The sequence below is a fragment of the Triturus cristatus genome, chromosome 6 (assembly GCF_964204655.1).
Source record: "Triturus cristatus chromosome 6, aTriCri1.1, whole genome shotgun sequence".
NCBI classification, from domain to species: Eukaryota; Metazoa; Chordata; class Amphibia; order Caudata; family Salamandridae; genus Triturus; species Triturus cristatus.
Window position 1 is genome coordinate 1,761,056,214 of NC_140589.1, and position 26,432 is coordinate 1,761,082,645.

The window sequence follows — 26,432 nt, forward strand, 5'->3', positions numbered from 1 at the left end:
AACTGTGAACGGTGTCTGCCTCGATCTTGTTGTGACGACAAATATATATATTCACTGGAAAAAACAAAGGTTACAATAATGTTATAGTTCGGTAAAATGCTCAGTAAATACATAATGTTTTAAACTCTAAAAACCATGAAATTCCACAGTTATATCTATTTCAAGTAACTATAACTTGTGCCTTAAGGTGACTAAAACACACACCCTTGCCATGCATAGTTTTCTCATCAATAATTTAATTGCAAATGTTGCAGTGATATTATCATTGATGTCGTAGAAGATGTCAGGAATGATGTAATATGTGGAGTAATTAGCAGTGCAGGGCAAGAACACAGGTTACGGTTACCTCAGGGCATGAGTTATGGTTACTAGAGAGAAATATAACTTTATCTGGTGAATTTCTGTGTTTTTTAGAATTTTAAAACATTACATTGTTACTGAACATTTCACCTAACTATAACGTTGCTTTATCCTATGTTTTTTTCAGTGAATCTAGAGTTTTTTTTAACATAAAGCAATGTTTCATAGCAATATGTAAAACAAACTGCCCACTGCCAAAAGCCAAACCCCCTGCATGCATCCAACCCAATGCTGCACACACCCTTTAGCTATGCGCAGTAGGGGGTGTTAGCCACAATGCCTGGCCTGCGGACAGGCCCTATGGCCAAACCCGCCAAAGAAAGCCAACCTCACACTGCACGGCGAGGGATTAGCCGTTCGGCCAACCCCCAAATGCATCCAACCCCACACTGTGATTGGCTCAGCAGGGTATAGCAAGGGGTTGACCAAAGGGTCTGGCCCTGGGAACCCCATCCACCAGGGCCATTTTTTAAAGGGGAGGGGGACCCCATAGCACCCCTCCTGTGGCTCATTGGGCCCAGCAAGGGCCCCATATTCTAGGGCCCTTGCTCTTTTAAAGGGGAGGTGGGCCATGTGCCCTCCTCTCTGAGCCGTTTGTGGCCCTAGGGAGCCCATCCATTAGAGCCACTTTTTATTTTAAAGGGGCGGGAGGCCGGAAGACCCCTAGTACAAGCCTATTATGGCCCAGGAGCCCCCATCACTCAGGGCTGCGTATATATTCTAAAAGGGGAGTGGGGCCACACAGCCCTCCTCCCTAAGCCTATTATAGCCCTGGAGACCCCCTCTCCAGGGCCATATATATCTTAAAGGGCAGTGGGCAATGTGGCCCCCCTCCCCAAGCATCGTTAGGCCCTGGAGATACCACCTCCCAGGGCCTAATTTATTTTAAAGGGAAGGGGGGGCCACATGGCCCCCTACACAAAACCTATCAGGTCCTGGGGCCCTCATTAAAGGGGAGGGGCGCTGCATGGCCCTTCTTCCCTTTGGAACCCTATCCACCAGGGCCTTTTAACTGCTGTGGGCCACGAGGCCACTTCTTAAAATGAAGAGGAGGGCCCCCTCCACGAGCCATTTTCAGCCCCGGTAACCCTATTCCATGGGCCTGCATTAATTAAAAGTGTGTGCCCTGTTGCCCACCCAGTAAACCCACCAAACTCTTTTTGGGGGCTGTGGGGGGAACGCCAGTGCATGCTGTGGGAGCCGGTAATGTTCACACCCGGAGGAAGCAGCTACTTATGCTGCTACCTCCAAGCTGGACCAATCTTCTCATCTGTTTCCCTGCCCACATGGGTGCGGACAGGGAAACAGATAATAAATCTGTGTATTTTAGTAACTTTCTAAGGTTTTCTTTAATTCTGTGTCCTAACTATAACAGACCTGTAACCTTTGTTTTTTCTCAGTGAATATCTATATATATACTTTATATTTATATATATATATATATATATATATATATATATGTGTGTGTGTGTGTGTGTGTGTGTGTGCGTGTGTGTGTGTGTGTGTATGTATATATAAGAAAAAACCTCAACACTACCCCAACTGGAAAAGACAAGGAGCGGCACACCAGGAGACTGCGCAATTACTTAATTGTACACCAGAAGCAAGACGACGCGTTTCGGCGTTTAGCCTTTTTAGAGAGATTTTTGATACAGCAAATTCCTTTAGAAATAGTAATCAACAAGCATGGACATAGAAGACATACATCACATCATCATGTATTTTTTCTTTTTTTGATCAACGTTTTAACACCACAATTATGGATTATATAATCTAATGCGTGCAATTAATTTATTTTGAATAAATGGCATGACCAATTCATTCTTTCTCAATAAATAAAAAATCACAATGTGAATATATTATCTGGAACATGCATCAAGCTAGGATTTTGCGAGTCCTTAATAGCGAATATTAAGGATTCGCAATTAAGGACTCGCAAAATACTATGCATGTAGGAATCGCTATAATAATAGCGATTCCTACACATTCCTTATTTGCGACTCGCAACTTGCGAGTCGCAAATAAGGAATAGCTTCCCATTCATTCCTATGGGAATACAGGAATGAGTGGGAAATTGCAAGCGCAATTTGTGAGTACCAATAGGTACTTGCAAATTGCACATGCAATTTCAGGGTGCAAGGGTGTCAAAAGGACACCCTGTTGCATCCCTGGAATTGACCTCTGCACATATGTTGCGCACACACATGCCCTAAGGGCATGTGTGTGCACAACAAGAAACTTTGAAAAATGCACAAAAGTGATTTTTTCAAAGGCTTTACAAATTACCATGATGTTCAACTTCATGGTAATATGTGCACCCTATTAGCAAAATTAGATTAGATGAAACTGGCACATAGTAAAGGCAGATACTATCATAGGCACTCTTGTACCTAGATGGACAAAAATGACTTACAGGCATGCTCCATCACTTAAAGATGTACTAGTACTCAGCATTCCAGAGTTGGTGGAAAGAGAAGGGTGTTTAAGGCTCAAACCAGGTTTTAAAAAAAATTATGTGATGCAAAACCTCTAGTATAGTCCAAAATAAGGCAACTTATACATCACCTTCAGTAGGCAACCAAATAGAATTAGAGGTACATGTAATTGCAGAACGGAGTTCGCCATTTATGTTCTAACATATACATCCGGTCTAAGATACACAGCAAGTATTATACTACCACTGTATAAAAGGATCCTACAGCATATGCATGCCATTGCCAAAAATGATCCATCATATCTGGTGGCAAGGCACTGTGCCGTACATCATAACAGAGACCCCAATCAGATTTTGTATTCCTGTATAAATTGTACGGCCAGAAATACTGGCCCGTCCCATATCAAGAACAAGTTGTCGATATATCTGATCCAGATAGGTATGTGGTCAGTATATTGTTCATTGCCTTCTACCCAGACAATTTGTTCCTCCCACCACCCTAGGAACAAGTTCACTAGGCTGGGGGCGAAACAAGTGCCCATCGCGGTACCAGATCGTTGACGGTATACAGTTTTATAAAATAAAAAGATGTTTTCCTCCAAACAATAAAGCATCATCTCCTCTAGCATTTGGTTATGTTCCCATAGAGTGATATGTCTGCTTTTAAGGAAGTACATGCATGCCTCACTCCTCTCTTTTGCTCTATACAGGTATAAAGGGAACATACGTCTAAGGCTATCATTAGATAATTGTCCTCCCATTGTATGTCATGTATTCTTCTTAGGAAGTCAAAGCTATCTTTGCAATATGATCTTAAGTTGAGAACATATTTCGAAAGGAAAAGCTCAAGAAAAATAGAAGTGTTTTACAATAGCCCCCCATTGGAAGAGACTATCGGATGCCGTGGTGGATTAGTGGCGTCTTTATGAATTTTTGGGAGAAGATACAGACATGGAATTCTCTGGATTATCAGTTCTTAGCAATTTGTATTCTTCATTGTCCAAAAGTCCTCTTTGATGCCAGTTTCTTAGGAGATCCTGTTATCTTTTGATGGACAGTTTGTATCTCTCCCAACTTATCTCCTCATAGCATGTAAGGTCAGCCAGTTGTCGGGAGTGCCTCTGCTCTGTACATCTCCAAGTCCATAATCACAATGTTGCCCCCCTTGTCGAGGGCTTCATGATAATGATGGAATCTTTTTCTAAGGCTTTCAACGCTTGACGTTGGTTTTTGGATATGTTGTCGCGCTTCCTATTGATTTTTCTATGCCGCATCTTGGTTAATTCCTCTGTTTCGGAAGAGCTGTATGCTTCAATGTTGTCATATTGGACATTTGGATTGTACTTTGATTTTGGTTTAAAACCACTGTGACTTGTTCGATTGGTTGTTAGACCTAAATCTTCTAAGATCAAATTGACATCTCCTTGTTGTTGTTGTTGATCATTTTCCATTTCCAGGTCATAAAGGTCAAAATTACACCCATGTCCCCTACTTGTAGATCAGAGATGAATGTAGCAGTATTTTGGCCCCTAAGTGAGGTTTTTGATCCAATTGCCATTTTGTATAGTTTCATCAACTTCAATTTGCGGAAGAACAGAAATAAGTCAATCCTCGTATCAGTGTAGCTTAAATCATTTGTGGGGCAGAAAGACAAGCCCAGATTGAGCACAGATATTTTGGGACAATAGATTGATGATGGACTTGGTTTCATTGGTGTCCTCCATTTGTCGTACTTTGAATTGCGTTCTTCCTCCCCTTCTTTTGCTTAATCGGAGTCTTTTTTTGTTTCTCTTGTTTTTCCTCTTCTTGGACCTTTGCCTCTTGCCCCCCTGCCCCTTGCTGGGGGTTTGTCCGGTTGTCCTTGTAGTGGAATGTATTTTGTAAAGATTTAACTGAAAGAAATGCTAAGAAAATGTAAAGCACCAATCAGTACCAAACACCGCTTGCGAGTGACTGGGAATAAGGAGAGACTTCAAACTGACCGCAATGGAGTGCTAGTCAGATATGCCAAGCAGCTTCTTCCCAGTCAAGTATTTTTGGTTAGGACTTAGGGCCTTATTTTTGGCGATCTTCTCCCGACACCGCCACTGAGCCGTCTGCTGGAGGACTGCCACAGCTGAGGTGCGCCAACCTGCCTGATTAGGAGTTTAATCCTGGTCAGGAGGGCGAGTCTGCAGCATTCTCACGGCAGAGGCTGTTAGGTTCATAGGAGAGCCTAACATGCAGCCCACTGCCATGACAGTGCCTACAACACGCTCCTGCACAGGGTGGCATGCATGCCCCAGCGTGTATGAACAGGGGTGCAATTCCAGCCACCCTGCTTGCACCTCCAGGCAGGTCCAGGACCGGCATGGCACCCTGTATCCAGAAAGGTTGCACCAATGTCTGATATGCATGCCAGCAGGGTTCACTGAATAGTTTTTTCAAGCAACAAAAAGCTCCAAATGTAACTCCCTTTATAGTCTTGTTCAGCGAGGTTGTGTCTGGGGAGGGTTTCCTTGGGTGGTTGGTCCCTGTCCTCCAGAGGTCTGGATTTCACAGATTCTCCAAGAAGTCCATCAAGACATAACTAAGGACCCAGGACCTCAGGGACATTAGTTAGGGGTCAGAAATGACTCGACCAGAGACCTCTGGTAGGTCTAGTACAGGTCCAGTAGTAACTGGTCAGGTGGGCACTTCGGGAAAGCTTGTTGTATGCCTGTAGCTACACAATAGGTCAGCCAAATGACACTTGGAATCCAATTCTTCGTCCTGGATACAAGTGAGAGCAGGCAGAGACCTTCATATATCCTCAGAGGTCTCAAACACAGTTTCAGCCCATCTTCTGTTCTTCCACAGGTTCAGAAAGTGTTCTCTATATCTGGTATTGAGCTCCATATTTGTGCAGCTCAGTAGCCAGTTGGTGGGGCTACTCCTGTATGTTCCTGAACCAATGGGAAAAAGTTCCCAGGAGCAACTCTGCCTACTATTACTGCACACCCTGTTTGCCTTACTGCAAACTTTAACAGTGTGCTGTAATCTAAGGGAAATCAATGGCGGCACAGGACTTCTTCCATTGGAAGGTGCTTGTGTGCAAGTCAAAGGTGTTAAAAGGTAACTGAGCAGTTCCCTTCTCAGCTACACCAAAAGGGGTGGTGCCCAATTGGCTACATTTGGCCTGAAGAACAAAAGATGTCCCTTCCTTAGACCTGCCCTTACACTAAACGATGAATGATTAAATGAATAAATCAATCAGTATTATATAGTGCTGCTTATCATCTGAGAGGGAATCCAGGCACTGTGTAGTGGTGCTAGTTGAAGAGCCAGGTATTGAGTCCCTTCCTGAAGTGAGCCAGTGAGGGTGAATTGAGTAGGTGGAGAGGAAGGGCTAGGGGGTGAGGTGGGAGAAGAAGTGTCCTCCCGTGTGGCAGCGGCAGATGTGTGATATCTGTGTGAGGTGAACACAAGGAGATGATGGACATAGTGCTGAAACTCTGTAAACACTCACCCCCAGTCACAGAACTGGGTTGAATCCATCATCATTCTTTGGCTCACTTTGCCACCCCAGTTCAGGCACAGCTATATGCAAATCAGTCTTGACCCTGTGCCTCATGGGAACTGTCCAGCCCGAAATACCAAGCCATGTCTTCCCTGGTCCAGAAACAAGCATCCTGGGACCGGTTTCGGGCTAACAGCCCTCTTCAGCCAGACTGGCTTGAATCCACTGGCAAAGTGGACAAGGGACCCACATCTGGGCATACCCTGCCAACTTACGCCAAACAGAGCATACACAAGGAGATGATGGACGAAGTACTGAAACTTTTCAAATACTCCCCCCCCCCCCCAGTCACAGATCTTGGTTGAATCCCATCATCAAACTTTAGCTCACTTTGCCACCCCAGTTCAGACACAGCTATATGCAAATCAGTCTTGAACCTGTGCCTCATGGGAACAGTCCAGCATGCCAAGCCATCTCTTCCCTGGACAGGACACAGGCATCCTGGGATTGGTTTCAGTCTAACAGCCCTCTTCAGCCAGGCTAGCTTGAATCTAGTGGCAAAGTGAGCAAGGGACCCACATCTGGGCATACCCTGCCAACTTAGGGCAAACAAAGCAAACACAAGGAGATGATGGACGGAGTGCTGAAACTTTTCAAACACTGACCCCCAGTCACAGATCTGGGTTGAATCCATCATCATTCTTTAGCTCACTTTGCCACCCCAGTTCAGACACAGCTGTATGCAAATCAGTCTTGACCCTGTGCCTCATGGGAACAGTCTAGCCCGAACTGCCAAACCATGTCTTCTCTGGACTGGAAACAGGCATCCTGGGACCGGTTTCGAGCTAACAGCCCTCTTCAGTCAAGCTATCCTGGGTCCAAACTGGAATGGCATGGTGAGCAAAAAGAGATGGATTTAGGCTCAGATCTCAGTACTGGGGTGAATGTATTACATTGTTCTGCATTCTGTCCATCAATTGTTCTTTTTGCATTAGTCACCCCTAGTGGGACGGGTATGCCCAGACATGGGTCCCGTGCTCTCCATGCCACTGGAGTCAAGCTATCCTGGCTGATGAGGGCTGAAAGCCCGAAACCAGTCCTAGGATGCTTGTTTCCAGTCCAGGAAGGACCTGGCCTGGCAGTTTGGGATGGACTGTTCCCATTGGGCGCAGGGTCAAGACAGATTTGCATATGGCTGGGTCCAAACTGGAATGGCATGATGAGCAAAAAAATGATGGATTTAGGCCCCGACCTCTGTACTGGGGTGAATATATGAAATTGTTCGGCATTTTGTCTATCAATTGTTCTTTTTGCATTTGTCAACCCTAGTGGGACGGGTATGCCCAGATGTGGATCCCGTGCTCTCCATGCCACTGGAGTCAAGCTATCCTGGCTGTTGAGAGCTGAAAGCCCGAAACCGGTCCTAGGATGCTTGTTTCCAGTCCAGGGAGGATCTGACCTGGCAGTTCGGGCTGGACTGTTCCCATTGGGCGCAGGGCCAAGACTGATTTGCATATGACTGGGTCCAAACTAGAATGGCATGCTGAGCAAAAAAACAATGGATTTAGGCCCAGATCTCTGTACTGGGGTTAATGTATGACATTGTTCTGCATTCTGTCCATCAATTGTTCTTTTTGCATTTGTCGCCCGAAACCAGTCCTAGGATGCTTGTTTCCAGTCCAGGGAGGACCTGGCAGTTCGGGCTGGACTGTTCCCATTGGGCACAGGGTCAAGACTGATTTGCATATGGCTGGGTCCAAACTGGAATGGCATGGTGAGTAAAAAAAACAATGGCTTTAGGCCCAGATCTTTGTGCTGGGGTGAATGTAGGACATTGTTCTGCATTCTGTCCAACAATTGTTTTTTTTGCATCTGTGTGAGGTGAGCAGAGCGGATGTTCCTGGGAGGTAGGTGGAAATTCAGGCGGTGGTTCATTTAGGTGGATCCTTGGTTGTGGAGGGCTTTGTGGGCAATGATCAGAATCCTGAAATGGCATCTTTTCTGCATTGGGTGCTAGTGGAGTTCTTTCAGGTAGTGGGTGATGTGGGTTCTCTTTGGCAGGTTGAGAATCAGTCTGGCTGCTGTGTTCTGGATCGTCTGGAGTCTTCTCATAAGTTCGGTGGTGGTGCCTGCATAGAGTGTGTTTGCCGTAATCCAGACGGATAGTGATGGGGTCCTGGGTCACAGTTTTCCTGGTGATGATGGGGAGCCACTTGAAGACTTTGCAGGGCATGCAGAGAGTGTGGAAGCAGGCTAAGGAGACAGCATTGACCTGATGTTTCATGGAGAGCTCGCTGTCCAGGATGATGATGAGGTTGTGGTGTGGTCTTTCAGAGTGGGGGTGGGTCCGAGTTCCAATTGCCACCAGAGGGAGGTGCGTCTGCTGACGATCAGTACTTTAGTTTTGTCCATGTTGAACTTCAGGCAGTTGTTCATCCAGACTGAGACGTTCTTCATATAGTTGTGAAAGTTGATCTGAAAGTTGGTCTTCGTCTTGGTGGGGTCCGCTGAGAGCAAGAGGACGAGCTGGGTATAGTTGGTATAGGAGACAATGTTGATACTGTGGGTTCTGACTATGTCCGTGAGTGGTGTCATGTAGATGATGCACTTGGGCTGAGAGGTGCAGGGAGGGAGGATGGATGGGCAGGCTTCCCTCTCAAGTAAATGAAATTCCAGGGACCACCCAGCTGCCCATCCTGAACTGATATGGATCACTAGCATCATACCAAGCCCACCCTGTCATGTGGCCTAAGCCAAGTGTAAAGAACAAAGACACCAAGGACCTGCTGAATTAAAGGTAGTGTATTCTTCAAGTAATTTGCCTACAATCTGGATGGGCTGGTCAGCTCTGGATCGCAGCCATAACTGAGAAGACTCACCATTGAGTCCTTAGCTACCACTCCGTTACAGAACAAGTACACCAAGCAAAGAGAACAAGCATTGGCATAGCCAATTGGTCTCGCTTTTGGGACCTTATAAGTATTTAGTTATGTAACTGTTCTGTGTGTGTGGTTGTGGTTGTGTGTGGTTGTGGTTGTGGTTGTGTGTGTGGTTGTGTGTGTGTTATTGTGTGTGTGTGTGTGGTTGTGTGTGTGGTTGTGTGTGTGTGATTGTGTGTGGTTGTGGTTGTGTGTGATTGTAGTTGTGTTTGTGTGGTTGTGTGGTTGTGTGTGCTTGTGGTTGTGGGTGTGGCTGTGGGTGTGTGTGTGGTTGTGGGTGTGTGTGTGGTTGTGGTTGTGTGTGTGGGTGTGTGGGTGTGTGATTGTGTGCATGTGTGATTCTGTGTGTCTTGTGTGTGTGTGGTTGTGTGTGTTGTTGTTTGTGTGTGGTTGTGTGTGTGGTTGTGTGTGTGATTGTGTGTGTGTGGTTGTGTGTGGGTGTGTGTGGGGGGTGTGGGGGTGTGGTTGTGGTTGTGTGTGTGGGTGTGTGGGTGTGTGATTGTGTGCATGTGTGATTGTGTGTGTCTTGTGTGTGTGTGGTTGTGTGTGTGTTATTGTGTGTGGTTGTGTGTGTGTGTGTGTGGTTGTGTGTGTGGTTGTGTGTGTGGTTGTGGTTGTGTGTGTGGTTGTGGTTGTGTGTGGGTGGGTGTGTGGGGTTGTGTGTGTGTGGTTGTGTGTGTATTTGTGGTTGTGTGTGTAGTTGTGGTTGTGTGTGTAGTTGTGGTTGTGTGTGCTTGTGGTTGTGTGTGTGTGATTGTGTGTGGGTGTGGGTGTGGTTATGTGTGTGGTTGTGGGTGTGCTTGTGTGCTTGTGTGTGTGTGTGGTTGTGGTTGTGTGTGGTTGTGGTTGTGTGTGTGTGGCTGTGTGTTTGTGTGTGGTTGTGTGTGTGGTTGGTTGTGTGTGGTTGTGGTTGTGTGTGGTTGTGTGTGTGTGATTGTGGTTGTGTGTTTGTGGTTGTGCGTGTGTGATTGTGTGTGGGTGTGGGTGTGGTTGTGTGTGTGGTTGTGGGTGTGTTTGTGGGCTTGTGTGTGTGTGGTTGTGGTTGTGTGGGGTTGTGGTTGTGTGTGTGGCTGTGTGTTTGTGTGTGGTTGTGTGTGTGGTTGGTTGTGTGTGGTTGTGGTTGTGTGTGGTTGTGTGTGTGTGATTGTGGTTGTGTGTTTGTGGTTGTGTATGTGGGTGTGGGTGTGTTGGTGTGTGTGTGTGTTGTTGTTGTGTGTGTGGTTGTGTGTGTGTGTTATTGTGTGTGGTTGTGTGTGTGTGTGGTTGTGTGTGTGGTTGTGTGTGTGTACTTGTGGTTGTGTGCTTGTGGTTGTGTGTGTGGTTTTGGTTGTGTGTGGGTGTGTGTGTGTGGTTGTGTGTGTGTTTGTGGTTGTGTTTGTGGTTGTGTGTGTAGTTGTGGTTTTGTGTGTAGTTGTGGTTGTGTGTGTGTGTGTGGTTGTGTGTGTGTGTGGGTGTCGTTGTGTGTGTGTGTGTGTGTGTGGGTGGGTGGTTGTGGTTGTGTATGTGTGGTTGTGTGTGTGTGCGGTTGTGTGTGTGGTTGTGTGCGTGTGGTACTGTGCGTGTGTGTGGTTGTGTGTGTGGTTGTATGTTGTGGTTGTGTGTTGTTGTGGTTGTGTGTAGTCATGGTTGTGTGTGTCGTTGTGGTTGTGTGTGTGTATTATTGTGTGTGTGGTTGTGTGTGTGTAGTTGTGTGTGTGTTGGTGTGTGTGGTTGTGTGTTTGTGGTTGTGTGTGGGTGTCGTTATGTGTGGGTGTGTGTGTGGTGGTGTGTGTGTGGTTGTGTGTGTGTGTGTGGCTGTGGTTGTGTGTGGTTGTGGGTGTGAGTGGTTGTAGTTGTGTTTGTGGTTGTATGTGTGTTTGTATGTGTGGTTGTGTGTGTGTGTGGTTGTGTGTGGTTGTGGTTGTGTGTGTTTGTGTGTAGTTGTGGTTATGTGTGTAGTTGTGGTTGTGTGTGATTGTATGTGATTGTGGTTGTGTGTGTGTGCTTGTGTGTGTGTGTGGTTGTGTGGTTGTGTTTGTGTGTGTGGTGGGGTGGGGGTGTGTGGGGGTGGGTGGGTGTGTGGTTGTGTGTGTGTTTGTGGTTGTGTTTGTGGTTGTGTGTGTGTGTGGTTGTGTGTGTGTGGTTGTGTGTGTGTGGTTGTGTGTTTGTGGTTGTGGTTGTGAATGGTTATGGTTGTGTGTGTGGTTGTGGTTGTGTGGTTGTGGTTGTGTGTTGTGGTTGTGTGTTGTGGTTGTGTGTGTAGTTGTGATTGTGTGTGTTTTATTGTGTGTGTGTGGTTGTGTGCTTGTGGTTGTGTGTGTGTGTGGTTGTGTGGTTGTGGTTGTGTGCGGGTGTGGTTGTGTGGTTGTGTGTGTGTGGTTGTGTGTGTGTGATTGTGGTTGTGTGTTTGTGGTTGTGTGTGTGTGATTGTGTGTGGGTGTGGGTGTGGTTGTGGTTGTGGGTGTGTGTGTGCTTGTGTGTGTGTGGTTCTGGTTGTGTGTGGTTGTGGTTGTGTGTGTGTGGCTGTGTGTTTGTGTGTGGTTGTGTGTGTGGTTGGTTGTGTGTGGTTGTGGTTGTGTGTGGTTGTGTGTGTGTGATTGTGGTTGTGTGTTTGTGGTTGTGTATGTGGGTGTGGGTGTGGGTGTGTTGGTGTGTGTGTGTGTTGTTGTTGTGTGTGTGGTTGTGTGTGTGTGTTATTGTGTGTGGTTGTGTGTGTGTGGTTGTGTGTGGGTGGTTGTGTGTGTGTACTTGTGGTTGTATGCTTGTGGTTGTGTGTGTGGTTGTGGTTGTGTGTGGGTGTGTGTGTGGTTGTGTGTGTGTTTGTGGTTGTGTTTGTGGTTGTGTGTGTAGTTGTGGTTTTGTGTGTAGTTGTGGTTGTGTGTGTGTGTGTGTGGTTGTGTGTGTGTGTGGGTGTGGTTGTGTGTGTGTGTGTGTGTGTGTGGGTGTGGGTGGGTGGTTGTGGTTGTGTGTGGTTGTGTATGTGTGGTTGTGTGTGTGTGTGGTTGTGTGTGTGGTTGTGTGTGTGTGGTACTGTGCGTGTGTGTGGTTGTGTGTGTGGTTGTGTGTTGTGGTTGTGTGTTGTTGTGGTTGTGTGTAGTCATGGTTGTGTGTGTCGTTGTGGTTGTGTGTGTGTATTATTGTGTGTGTGGTTGTGTGTGTGTAGTTGTGTGTGTGTTGGTGTGTGTGGTTGTGTGTTTGTGGTTGTGTGTGGGTGTCGTTGTGTGTGGGTGTGTGTGTGGTGGTGTGTGTGTGGTTGTGTGTGTGTGTGGCTGTGGTTGTGTGTGGTTGTGGGTGTGAGTGGTTGTAGTTGTGTTTGTGGTTGTATGTGTGTTTGTGTGTGTGGTTGTGTGTGTGTGTGGTTGTGTGTGGTTGTGGTTGTGTGTGTTTGTGTGTAGTTGTGGTTATGTGTGTAGTTGTGGTTGTGTGTGATTGTATGTGATTGTGGTTGTGTGTGTGTGGTTGTGTGGTTGTGTTTGTGTGTGTGGTGGTGTGGGGGTGGGGGTGGGGGTGTGTGGGTGTGTGGTTGTGTGTGTGTTTGTGGTTGTGTTTTTGTTTGTGTGTGTGTGTGGTTGTGTGTGTGTGGTTGTGTGTTTGTGGTTGTGGTTGTGAATGGTTGTGGTTGTGTGTGTGGTTGTGTGGTTGTGGTTGTGTGTTGTGGTTGTGTGTTGTGGTTGTGTGTGTAGTTGTGATTGTGTGTGTTTTATTGTGTGTGTGTGGTTGTGTGCTTGTGGTTGTGTGTGTGTGTGGTTGTGTATGTGGTTCTGTGTGTGTGGCTCTGTGCTTGTGTGTGGTTATGGTTGTGTGTGGTTGTGTGTGTGGTTGTGGGTGTGTGTGTGTGGTTGTGTGTGTGTGTCATTGTGGTGGTGGTTGTGTGTGGTTGTGTGTGTGTGTTTGTGTGTGCGTGTGTGGTTGTGGTTGTGTGTGTGTGGTTCTGAGTGGTTGTGGTTGTGTGTGTGGTTGTGGATGTGTGTGTTCTTGTGGTTGTGGGTTGTTGTGGTTGTGTGTGTAGTTGTGGTTGTGTGTGTAGTTGTGTGTGTTATTGTGTGTGGTTGTGTGTGTGAGTTATTGTGTGTGGTTGTGTGTGTGTTGTGTGTGTGTGGTTGTGTGTGTGCTTGTGGTCGTGTGTGTGGTTGTGTGTGTGTGTGTGGTTGTGTGTGTTTGGTTAAAGTTTTAGTCACATTTTATCAGTGTTGCCATTGCTCCTTTATGTTTAATGCCCTAAATGAAACACAATGTTATAAGCATCAAAGGGCTGGCCGAGAAGGGAGGGGGGAATGCGAGGAGCAGAGGGGAATGCGAGGAGCAGAGGAGCCAGAATGAAACTGACAAAAAGGAGCCAGAATGAAAGTGACGAAAAGGGAGGAGGGAGATGCGAGCAGAGCATCAAAGGGCTGGGCGAGAAGGGAGGGGTGGAATGCGAGGAGCAGAGGGAAATGCGAGGAGCCAGAATGAAACTGACAAAAAGGAGTCAGAATGAAAGTGACGAAAAGGGAGGAGGGAGATGCGAGCAGAGCATCAAAGGGCTGGGCGAAAAGGGTGGGGTGAATGTGAGGAGCAGAGGAGCCACAATGAAACTGATGAAAAGGGAGGAGGGAGATGCAAGCAGAGCATCAAAAGGCTGGGCGAGAAGGGAGGGGGGATGCGGGGAGCAGCTGTGCACGTGCACGCCATCGTGCACTCAAGCTTGCAGCCAGCAAAACCATGTGGGTAGCACTTTAAAAACTCACCTACTAAAGTCTCTCCGAGCAGCGCATGCGCGCTGACTCAGCGAGACCTAAAAATGGCACTCACATGTGCAGTTAAATAACAATGGTGGAATGCAAATACCCTACATAGACTACAACACCTTCCCCCAAAAATAAATAAATAAATAAATAAAAGTTTAAAAGTAAAATACAAACATTCAATACAATACACATTAATTTGATTTTGCAGGTTTTCTAACCATACGACTAGTACAGTGTACTGGAATTACTACAGCAGTATCACAGCTGATTTCACCATGAGGCCGTACAGCCACATGTGGTACTTCCATGGGACATGCATTAACACACGTTTCCTGAACACCTCAAGCTGATGTTGTGGGAAGCCAATTTTATCAAATCCCAATCGCCGGTTCTAAGATCTATCTCCCTCTGACAGTGCTTTTCGGCAAAATATTTCTTTATTGTGGCCAGCCTTTCAGCCACATTGGACATCAATTCTTCACAGTTTGAACACTTTTGTCCATCCCCTTGGTATTTGTGCTCTACAGCCAAGCAGGGAATAAATTAGTATGGGAAGATCAACCCCTCAACAATGTGAGAGGTGACACACATGTAGTGCAGTGTTGTGCGACATTGTAACTCCACACTTTGGCCTTCAAAAACTCGGCTACATCACAACCTAAAGTGACTGCAGTTTGTATGTCTTCTTTCAGCACTTTTTTTGCCTTTTCCACCAAAACATTAGATGGAGGTGAGTACAAGGCAGCTCTCTAGTGTCCACTGTCATGCTTTTTAAGGAATACACACATGGGTTTAGAAACAAATTGTGTGACATTGTCTGTCACTATCTCCTTTAGTGCCCCTTCCAAACTGAAATATTTTTTAAGAAATTGATAGTAGCATTTATGCTGAATGAATCCAGAAAGGCATAATATATCCCTTTTGAAAAGTAATCAACCAGTACTATACGAAAGCGCATAATGCCTGGCAAAATCACAAAAGACCTCAAGCAATCCACTGCTACTTTCTCCCAAGCAGCCCTAGGAAAAGTTACAGGATGTAAAGATGATTCTCCAATCTTCTAATGCTTATCAGAGATAAGGCATTGGGCGCATTTCCTCAAGGGAAGGCCACATGTAAAACTGCTTCAAATATTTGTCCGTTTTATTGATACCAAAGTGTCCATGATGCACCAACAAAATGAGATAATTTCTTAAACTTTCAGGAGATATAAAGAAATTCTCTTTCATGGCAATGTCATTCACCAAGGACAACTCATCTGACAACCGGAAAAAACTCTTTAAATCATTGCACAGACACCTGCCTTCTGGCCATCCATTCATTACATAATGCTTAACCTTCTGTAAAGTTCCATCATTGGTATAAGCTGTCATCCACTGCTCTTTTGAAATGACTTTATATTTTGTCACAGCATCCATTGCAGCTAACACACATTCCAAGTCATCTGGTACCTCATCATCATCAGCGGTGTTAAGAGGCATGCAAGAAAGCCAATCTGCACGTAAATTCAAGCCTCCTTACAGGTATTTTATTACGAAATGATACTCTTAAAGCTTGGACATTTATCTAATCAAGCTGGCAGATCCATTATAAGTTTTCCTTCCACCCAACAGGTATACTAACGGTTGGGGGCGCGGTCTGCCTGGCTCAAAGATGGCTGCAGCCTGAGCGTACTCCGGCAGCCTCCGACATTATCCTTTCAAAATTCGCACCACTGAGGCAACAGAGGTGGTAATGTTAGCCGTCAGTGACGACTGATTGTCCGCTGCATCCTTGGCGACAGTTGGAGCGCGAGCCGTGCACGCTGTGTGGAGGTCTGCTGTCCGCTGAAGTTGGGCCTGTAGCCGCTGGTCCACTCTCTGGCGTGTTCCCCCCCCTGCGCTGGTTGGCGTTGCTGTCTGCGGCGAGCCTCCTGCCGTGGGACCGGTGGATGACGAGGCGGCCGCGGGGAGCAGTGCATCCACGCTCCGGCGACAGGAGGCACGGACGGCGGCAAGGTGTCCCGAGCACCCCGGCGGCTTTGGGCAAGGAGCGGAAGTGAGACAAGGGGCGAAGAGGAGCACCGTGTTGCGACGGTGTGGACCGGCGCCTGCAAGGGAGTCCCCGCCGGTCTTGACCCGCTATGGTCGGGACGCCGCCGTAGATACTCAGATAAGGTGAGACTGTGCTGAGGATCGTGCAGTGTGCGCTGCGACTGTGCAGAGGGCCTCGGGACCCATAATGACACATTGGGGGTGCCAGAGGATATCGGCAGTGCTTTCAAGAGCGGGAGTTTCACCCTGATCTCTGCGGAGGACCCAAAGGGGAATCTACATGTGAGGTGGCAGTGAGGGGGCAGTGCGAGAGGTGTAGCAGTAGCTGGGAGCCCCGTAAGCCTGTCTCTCTATGGGCCAGAAACAGTATATATAGTCCTTGGGGCCTGCCTGGTGGAACTTCCCTCATCTGCCTTCAGTAGTCAGAAGCGGCGGCCATCTTGTGCTTCAGCATTGAGTGCAGCAGCGCGATATCAGGACATTGCTACCCACCATTCCTTTGCAACAACCATGGGGCGCACTGATAAAACGCAGCCTAAAATTTCATTTGAACATCGTAAGTCCACGAGACTCAGGGAGGATGAACAGGAACAGAGAAATTCCGCTGGTTCTGAGGATGCCGCTGTACCGGAGGGAGATATACGCCAGATTCTTGGGGCAATGCAGCGCAGCTTAACCTCTTTCGCCGCTAAAATCGACTCTTTGGCATACCGACTAGACAGGATGTCTGAAAGAGTGGATAAACACTCTGAGCGTATTGATCTAGCAGAGCGCAGGATCTCTGATGCTCAGGATGCACAGACCGAAATGGGGGCCACGCAGCGTCAGATGGAGAAGTTGGTATCGTCTCTGAAGGATAAGGCTGAAGACTTGGAGGCACGCTCGCGATGAAATAATGTGTGCTTGATGTTCCTGGCGAAATCGACTGCTGCAGGTCCCATGGAGCAGTTAATGGAGAAGCTGCTAGTGCAGTTGTTGGGGCGCGATACATTCTCTGAGGTGTTCATTGTGGAGCGGGTGCATCGCTCGCTGGGCCCACGTCCATCACCGGGAGCCCCTCCAAGGCCGGTTCTCATTCGCCTGTTAAATTATAGAGACAGGGATGCTGCTCTGCGGCGTGCAAGAGAGCTCAAATCGCTCCCATATGAAGGATCGGATTAGTCCCTCTTCCCAGATTTCACCCCCACGGTCCAGGAGGCCAGGAAGAAGTTTGGACTGGTAAAACGTAAACTCAGAGAGCTTTATTTGGACTATGCGATGCTCTATCCTGCTCGCTTAAAGGTCTCCTTGGATGGGAAAACTAGAATTTATACTGACCCAAGTGCTCTGCAAAAAGACCTCACAAAATATGGTGCGGACAAGGCTAGAAGAGGCCCCCCCCGCCTGTGACTGTGGAGGGTGACAGAACATCTACAGCTACTAATGGTGACCCGGAAACTGCCTCCTCCTCTTCCTCACCGTCCTGAATGTTCCTCACATTGTCTGCTGTTGGTAGTGTTGACTGTGGGGAAGCGTCTGCTGAAATAATGTTGGTATTAACACAATGTCACTGACTATGGCTTGTTTACAGATCTTTCAGAAATGAATATGTCTCGATGGTTCTGTATGATTTGGGGGGTGCTGGCTTGCCCTATTACATGCTGGGGGCCGGCAGCCATCGCCACCGAGTGTAACTCACACAGGTTTCATGTTGGGGTTTTCTGCCCGGTTGGCAGGTAAAAAAAGGATTTGGTATTGGGGTGGGTGGGCTAAGGGAGTGCTATATCTACTTATTTTGATATGGTGTAGGTGGGGGGTTGGGAGGGTGGGTGTTGGGGATTTTTAAGGAGATGCAACTGTTATATTGGCACCGTTGTTCTTCTCTCATTGCATTCAGATACGCAGCGTATGTACTCTCAAGTCCAGGTAACTACAACTTTCCCAGGCGCTAGCAATCTTCCTATAGTGCTACGTTTTCTGTCGTGGAACGTCTGAGGTCTAAATGACCAACGTAAAATATGCAAAGTGGTAGCGTACTTGCATAGACACCAGGCTGACGTGGCCGTACTCCCGGAGACCCATCTTCCCCCAAAGACTGGCTTGCTAACACAACATAGAATGAAGGGACAGTGTATAGCCGCAGGGTTTACATCACACGCTAGAGGGGTACTTGTGTGGACACACGGGAACTCTGGCGTACAGGTTCAGCCTATTGACTTGGACCCCAGTGGCAGATATATAATAGCGAAATGCCGCAAGGAGCATTTCACATTGCTGCTGGTTGGGGTGTATGGTCCCAACCATGAGGATCCTCAGTTCTACCATATCCTACATTCCAAGATTACAAACTATTCAGACATACCCATATTGTGGGGAGGAGACTTCAATTGCATACAAGACTTGGAATTGGACTGGTCTAGGGGGGCCTCTAGACCTCTGTTACGTTCAGCCTGCGCTATAGCTTCCATTGTTCGGGCTGAGGGCATGTGTGATGTGTGGCGCCGGCGCAATCCCTTGGGAAGGGAGTATACGCATTATTCGGCAGCGCATGACATTCATACGTGCATAGATTATTGGTTCTCCTCATTGACACTGCTCACTTCAGTTAGAGATTGCATACATATGTCCAGAACTTTATCGGATCACTCCCCGCTATGCCTCACACTGGAGCTGCCAGTAAGGGGCTCTACTTATAGATCGTGGCATTTCCCACAACATTCTCTTCTGGATTCGGTCTTTGGTGCAGAGCTGGGCAGCATTTCTAACGGACAGTGTCTACAAAAATGCACCGATAAAAAGACAGGGAACACTGCAAGATCATTTTAAGTGGCCTGAAAGACAGATGACTACCTGCCTTACAGACTGTAAACGCAAACCAGACTTGCTAAGAGTGAGAGACCTTTCTGATCGTAGCAAATCCTCTCGAATGGCCAGATGAATTGAACGTCTAGGAGCTTTTCCAAGTCGTCTAAGGTATTGGAACTACCCTCCTCCCCCTCAAAGAAAGGACAGGGGTCCTTCGCATATAGTTTCATCACAGCGGAAGTAGATCTGATCGGCTGGACATTGGGAGAAACAGCTAACAACCTTTATGGACGTGACAACAAAGGAAAATAATGATTCACACGGAGAGAGTACACATTTATCAACACACACAAGGATTGTTAGGGGAGCAAAAACCACTGCTTTAACCCCTGAAGCCCAAAACCTGCTTTTAAATCGCAGCAAAGCATGACATTTACAGACTTCTTCAGTGCCCTTCGGTTTTTAGGAGGGCAGGCATTTGAATGAATTACTTTTTAAATGTGAGGAGAAACGGAGCAAGTTGGTGAATTGGGGGGTCAAAGATGGTGGGACACTCTAGAATTGTAAGGGAAATGAGTCCTGCGAGCAGTTAAAAGTAGGTTAAAGCCCACTTATGAATTACATTTGCTGAAAAGAGCTGCCAACTATCTGTGATTCGTGGAAAACGAGGACATTTGAGTTGGTAAAGCTCCCTTCTCCCTGCTCTGTGTTTATACAGAGATACGATTACCATTTTAGCAAACATGGCGCTTGTTTACTTACGCATCAGGTAAATCGCTGCGGCACTAGAATTGATCACATGGAGAATAGCCGAGCTGAACTTCACAAAGTATCTTGTATAAGTCGTGGATATGTTCACTGAAACGAGAGCGAGACACGCATGCTGCCCAACGCTAAACCAATATTAAGAGTCATCGGAAAATCAGATGTGAGACATACTTGCAGTTAGGGATATCCCGAACTTTTAACATAACTACAGATACAGGTGTGGGCTGCATAACTCTAGAATACATCAATATATTTTAATTCATTTATTTGGGAAAACAGACGATAATCCAAGTTGACAATTTTTTCCCAATCTGTCAAAATTATCCACAAATGTCTACATACTCTAGATAAACCAGTTGCGGCTTTAAAATGTCAGAAACGGGATGGTTAAATTTTCATAAATTCCCGTGACAATTAAAAAGGGAATGAGAATAACCGAATCAAATTAGTCTAAAGTGATGCCGTTTTCCAATAACCCATTCATTCAACATAGCTGTAAGTTAAACAAATAACAGCCTTTTCCTGAAGGAGTGGTTTCCAGTCAAAAACAGCCAGTCAGCGCCAACAGACCGGTTTTTGTTGAGGAGCGAGACCTCAAGTTACTTCAGTGTGTGTGACCTGTGCCTGTGACGCTTGGGAACCGAATCGTTGCCAACATTTGAAGAACCAAGACACCATGGAGCTGTTGATTTATAGGTGGTTTATTCTTCAGGTAAATTGCCCATGAACTGCATGGACTGCTCAGCTCTGGATATCAACTGTTACTGAGAAGAGTCACTGTGAGTCCTCAGCTACCACTGCGTTCCAGAACAGGAACATGAAGCAAAGATAAACATGGCACCCATACCTGCAGTTAAATATCAATGATGGCATGTAAATACACTACATACACTACACCAAGCCATTGTCCTGCTCTGGGAGCCCTTTTAACACATCATTAAGTTCAGCCACTGGCAGGGCAGGGCAGCTGCTGTCAGGCTAACGAAAATGATCATCTAGGAGTATCAGTGAGGAAATAGTAACTTTCTAAAAGTTACATTTTCTAAATTGTTATTACAAATATGACTTCACCTTTGAATTGTATTTTTAATAGATATTAAATACAGTGATTGAACCATTTATCTAACTTGTTCTAAATCTGAAATAGCCAAAATAATAGTTTAATCTGCATTCTAGTTTTCCTCAAAGGACAGCCAGAGCCTTCCAAAGTGAAAAGAGTTTTGGGGGCTTGTCACTGCATAGACATCTGACATTAAATATCTACACCTGCCACTTTTAAATACCATGCACCCTACTTTGAGAACTACGGGATCTATATATGGGTTACTTATCAATATTTAAAAGGATGGTTTTTCCACTGTCAAAAGGATTATTTTGACAGGTCGAGCTGAAGGTTTAAACTGCAGCAGTCAGACTACAATTATAAGCTTACTTTGTCGCATAGGTGAATGGCACAATATGTGCTGAAGTACATAGGTGATATCTAAGTGTCCATGCCATGGGTGTATTTCTGCACCATATAGGATGGCCTTGTAGGAATCTTAAATATGCAAATTAGGAGTTAGCCAATTCTATCATGTTTTCGGGTCGGAGCACATGCATGGGATCTGCTTAGCAGTGTCAAAGTGCACAGGGTCAAAAGACAGCATCAGTGCCCAAAAATGTTGATGGCCACGCACTAAGTGGCACTTTTTCACATTCTACTAAAGCAAAAAACCCTGGAGACTGGAAAATCATACACACATTCATTTTATACAATGCGTGTGTTGCCTGTGGATAACTTGCTCGATGTGGGACTCTATAAGACGAGCCATGGCTTTAAGCCTTTGTTGCAATGCACAAATCCATCAAGGGCGGCATGCATCATCCTTTCATGGGATGGTTCCAGTAGGACCAGGGCTGCTAGCCTGCTATCGGGAGAGTTCAGGAAACTCATCAGTGCTGTTTTACAGAAGGACACTTATCCCACTTGGAAGTGTGGAGGAAGCGTTACGTTATCTTTATTCGGATATGCATTATCCATAAAAGCACAAACATTACTCATAATCACATGCATAGTCCATCATCATTAAAAAATAGAGAGACTACACATTAAAACTAATCAATTAAAAGTTACTAGGTTATCCATGACTTGATATCATCAGCAATGTTAAAGTGACAGTGTGCAAGTGCAAATATTTCACAAAAAAGCAGCTAAAAACGGGCAGATCCTTAAATCACAGAGAGGTTACAGTTAGCAGCAATAAATGAAGGTGCAAGTGTGCATAGTACAAAATATAAATACAAACAGTACAAAATCCAGAAATGTGTGGAGGAAGCACATTCTTGTTTACATGGACACTGAGAGAAGCACAGGTATGTCCAATGCTTAACTTGAGCCGGTGGTTTCTGGTGCTCAGCACTGGTACCTAATTGCCAGCACCGGCACTTATGACGGTCTGGCTAATTTAGGTATGAGCACAACAATAGCTGTTCATTGGTTGAATTTACATTTACAATGACGAACACCTGCCTCCCAAACCATTCGTATAGATTTGGGGGGCTGGAATAGCCTGAATTGTGACACTTGTGAGAGTGTGATGGTTAGTAGCTGTGTTTGTACTGTCATTGGGTGCTGGCAGGGGCACTGTGCAGTGCAAGCTGCAGTGGCCTCCGGATGAGAGCCCTGGAACTTATTTGTTTACAAATTAAGCACTAGTGGAGAGGATGCATTGGTCAGGTCTATTTTGGGTCAGGGGTGTGCAGGAACCACAAGCTTCTCTGTGGGGGTGGGGAATGCTCAGAATTACCCTCAGATGACGCCCATGTGTGAAGGGGTATGCATATCTCCTATATTAACAGACCCTCTTCTCTGTGTGTACAAACAGGCATCCTCTCCTCTTGACTGCTTGAATAATTCCATTTTCAATTGTTCAGTAAAACATTACCGTGAAGTATTGGCCATACAGGCTTTAAAATGCCTCATTTACCACAGATGTCTACAAAATGTCGGGTCTGTACACTAACCAATCAATGTTTCATGATAGGTCGTGATTTACCAATGTGAGACGCTGTTTCGGGTGCCCCTCCCTATTGTTGGCCCCAATCCTATTGCATTGTGCTTCCCAACCTAGCAGCTCTCTGAGATGAGAGGAAAGTGCATGCAATGCTCTACAAATACAAGGCACAGCAATGGGGGTCACTCGGCTGGAACAGTCAGCGGCTCGGGGGCTGCTGCGTCCCTGCAGAGACCTGTGCTTGCCTCCATGGTCACAGGTTTGAATCCCAGCAGCACATCTGAGCCTTTCTTCCTCTCAGTATTGGTTCGATGAGTACCATGGAGCTGGCAAACAATTGACATCTGTTACATCATGCCATAAAAGCCCCGGATGAGGATGCTCCATAAAGTGCTTGGTGTGATCCAGTTTGTCCTACAAGGAGTTACATCATCTGTGCGTATCGGGGCAGTAACACTGATGGGGTAAAACCTTGAGACAATATTGCCCTGTACAAAAATGAGTGCAACTGCTTCTCCTGCAAACCTAGGCTGCACAGAGAAGCCATTGACATCCCTAGCAAGGGCAAGCATAGGACCAAAGGCTCAACGGGCCGAGACAAATCAGAACCACGCACGGAAATGTGTAATTCACGGAGGCAGGATTTAAAGGTCGGTGCCTTCTGCCTGCAGGTGACTCCTGTGCCTGGGGCAGAGTTAAGACTTTCGGTGACATTCACAAACAATACCAAGAGCACACCTGGAAACCTGCATCTGTAGTCTTCCACGAATACACGAATGAATGAACACAATATAAGTTTATTGGGTTGACCCTATAACACCCTTTCGCCGCCTTTAACCCTATCCTTTCAACAGTGGAACATCCACCTGCTGTTTTGTTACTGCTCCCAGAAGCGCACTTTACCATAGTAAAGTTCCACAAACTAATTTGCCGTGAATCAGAATTTGTATTTGTTTCGGAGTGTATTAAAGCGCCGCGTGTCTCCTTACAGGCACATTAAAGCACAGGAGCTATGACAACGACATAGGAGAGGTCAGAGTCTGATGAGGCGAGGGAGGTGTATGGTCTCTGTTAACCCCTCGCTGCGCCACCTCGGCATGAGGTTGCACCTGTTTGCTGAACCACAGGTAATAATTACTTCTTGCTGCTTGGGTTGGGCTAAGACGTTACACTGTCTGTGGCCTGGAATTTCCGTTCCCAAATTGCATGTTTTTACGCACTCTAGTGCCACGAAGAGGAGAAGCAGTGCTTATGACTCAGGCCACCGTTATGAGCCAGTTAAACTGGTCACACACCAAAGAGTGCTCGTGCGGCTGTGAAACACTCAGAGCCAATGGTGCCCAATCTCCTGGCCCCTCTTAAAAATGTATCCTGTAATATTTTTCATCGAGGACCCCCTTATGAAGTGTTGAGCTACAGGTTCACGTCTTTCAGGCTCCAATTCTGGACTACAGGTGATTTTGAAGCCAGCCACCTTGAAAAACATCACGTGTGTCCCTTGCAGGTGCAGCGTGTAGCGTGTCAGTCATTTTCATTCTCCTGGGACTGATAAAGCGACAAGAATCTTATCAAGTAGCACTCGACATCACTGCTACCCTCAGCCTTCCTCTTTGCACACCCCCAAGTTTTACTTTATACTTCTTTCACAGGGCAGGGACTCTTCAGAGGCACGTAGAACTAAGCACTTAACTATAGTTAATGTCCGTGGAAAAGCACCAACACTCTGGCAGATGAACGCCTGATTGAGCACAGAAATTGCACATTTAATTTAAAAAATATGTGGGTTGGCATCCAGTCCTACCTTTTTTCCATTCACAAAGAAGACTAGTTCATCAGTGGGGTGATCCATAGATGAGGTGGGCATCTTCAGCAGCCGCAGAGCAGGGGAGGTGCAACCACTGGCAACTCTCTAGGGCTGAAAATGAGAAATGTCTGAAATTCCTGCACTCAGAAGGCGCAGCTAGGAGAAAGACGGAGCGAGACAGCGGTGTCTGCTCATCCACCGCCTCTGTATAGGTAAACAATTAGTGAATGCCTGATGGCAATGGGACTAGACTTTGTTCTCATCATTACGAAAGAAGGGGAGGGGCGGGCCTCACCCACGGGAAGGACCAATACTGTAGCACTGACGTAGGCAGTCTCTTCCACCTAACAATCATGTATAGGAACACTACTTTGTGCATTTGTTATTGTTTTCAAATCCATTGGAAACTTACTTCTCATATCTTAAGGTATATTTTATCTGTACTTTCTACTCTTCCATTTTATGTTTCATTCTCTTCTCCTTACTGGTTGTATATATCATGTATTATAAGACTGTAATCGTATTCATATTTTTAGTTCTATGTTTACCTATGGGTCAAATCTCTTGAAACCTTAGCCGGACAGCCAGCTTCATAATTACTTCACACCACATAAAATATCCCTTTCCTGCCTGGCATAGCCTTTTCATTCAATGCTGTCACTTTCCCAGTGTTAATGTGCATTCTGTTAAACCCCATTTGAAAAAATTTTTTTTCCTCCTTTTACTAAGTAAGTAAGCAAGAACTTTATTGTATGATTACTTAAAACCTTTACAAGAATGAAAACAGCATAGGATAAGAACACGGTCAATATAAAAACATAATCGAAATAAGTTAATTCATAGCAAAAATGATTAAGAAGAAAAAACTTTTAAGTGCAGCAAAGAGGTTGTTTTTTAGAATCAGTTAATTTACAATGTGGGGGTTAAAAGAATAAAACATTTTCGGTGCACATACACAAATTATTTCAAAGCACAAACATTTTCAAGTGCGGGAATGAGGTGTTCCAGTGCACAGTCCAGTTCCCTAAGGCTGATATGGCTGGAGCAGAGTCAACTGTGCACTCAACTGCTCCTTGCTGTAAAGTAGTGGGCACTGGGCCCACATACTTGTGGAATAATGCACGCACACACAGTAGTAGGGTACTGGTAACTGGCACAGTGCACGAGTGCCCGGCCCCTTTTATTAGCAGGGTCATCTGACCAGTGACGCCTGTGTTGGGTGGGTGTATAGTGTGGGCACAGCACAAGACTGAACACTAGATTGTGTCCAGCAGGATACTACACCCCTCCCAAACTTTATTGGAAAGGAAACAAACAAAGTCCAACCTATGGGAAAGAACAAATAAGAAAACAGCCCCACTGAATCTCTTTAGGCCATCTGCTGGGCAGTGCTTGGTCTCTGGACCTCACTGCCGGGAGGTTTTAGTCCACACCAGCGCTGTCTTTCAGAGCGGCCCAGTGTTGGAGAGTATTTACATAGTTCAATGTGGGTGCATCCAGAGCGGTGATGGAATCCACTTCGGAGATCTTCTTGGAGGCGCTCAGGCTCCGGTGGACGGCGAACCTGCAAAAGACTGGGGATGATCTTGGTGGATGAGGGCCTGCCTTGAAGGCGATGAGGCCTCCTGGTAGGGTAGCTTCAGTCTTTCCTCTCCTGCCTGGACTCCCCTCTCATAGGAGTCTCATTGAGGCCCTTTCTCCCTGCCTGCTACGGGACCTTGTGGGCTCTGCATCATTGAGGAACTGCCAACAGGACCACAACCAAGTCTCTCTTGCAGCAGCAAAGGGTGGTTCTCCCAGGGTCTGTGTGCTCTGGCCATCAGGACTCAGATTCACATGCCTTCATCAGATAGTCTTTGGGTGAACAGTCTCTGTCTACGACCTCCATGCTTCCTGGTGCCTGTCGTGGAGCTACTGCAGGCACATCTCTCTTGTTGGGATTCCCTTCTTACAGCATTACCCTGAGACCCTTGCCTCTAGATTGCCACGTGGCTGTGTGGTCTGTACGGGCTGTGCGGGGCATCTCGTAGACCTCGCTGGGGTATCGCTGCCTAACTCCCAACCAACATGGCCATGCCTTGTGCAACCCCAAGGGTGTATGGTCTAATGGTTGAGTATGCTCTCTTCGAC

At 46.4% G+C, this 26,432-nt stretch overlaps 1 protein-coding gene across 2 annotated transcripts in view; it reads right to left on the bottom strand.

The window, feature by feature from the left end:
- Window positions 1–24,535, bottom strand: part of LOC146821941 (xanthine dehydrogenase/oxidase-like) — a 452,547-nt gene extending 428,012 nt beyond the window's left edge. Inside the window, exon 1 of one of the 2 annotated variants that reach the window (XM_085613026.1) lies at window positions 24,300–24,535. In XM_085613026.1, the coding sequence (XP_085469152.1) occupies window positions 24,300–24,362 (63 nt within the window). In that variant the 5' untranslated portion in view covers window positions 24,363–24,535. The remainder of the gene's footprint in view (window positions 1–24,299) is intronic. The other variant, XM_085613027.1, reaches the window with a different exon arrangement.
- Between the last annotated feature and the right edge of the window lie 1,897 nt (window positions 24,536–26,432).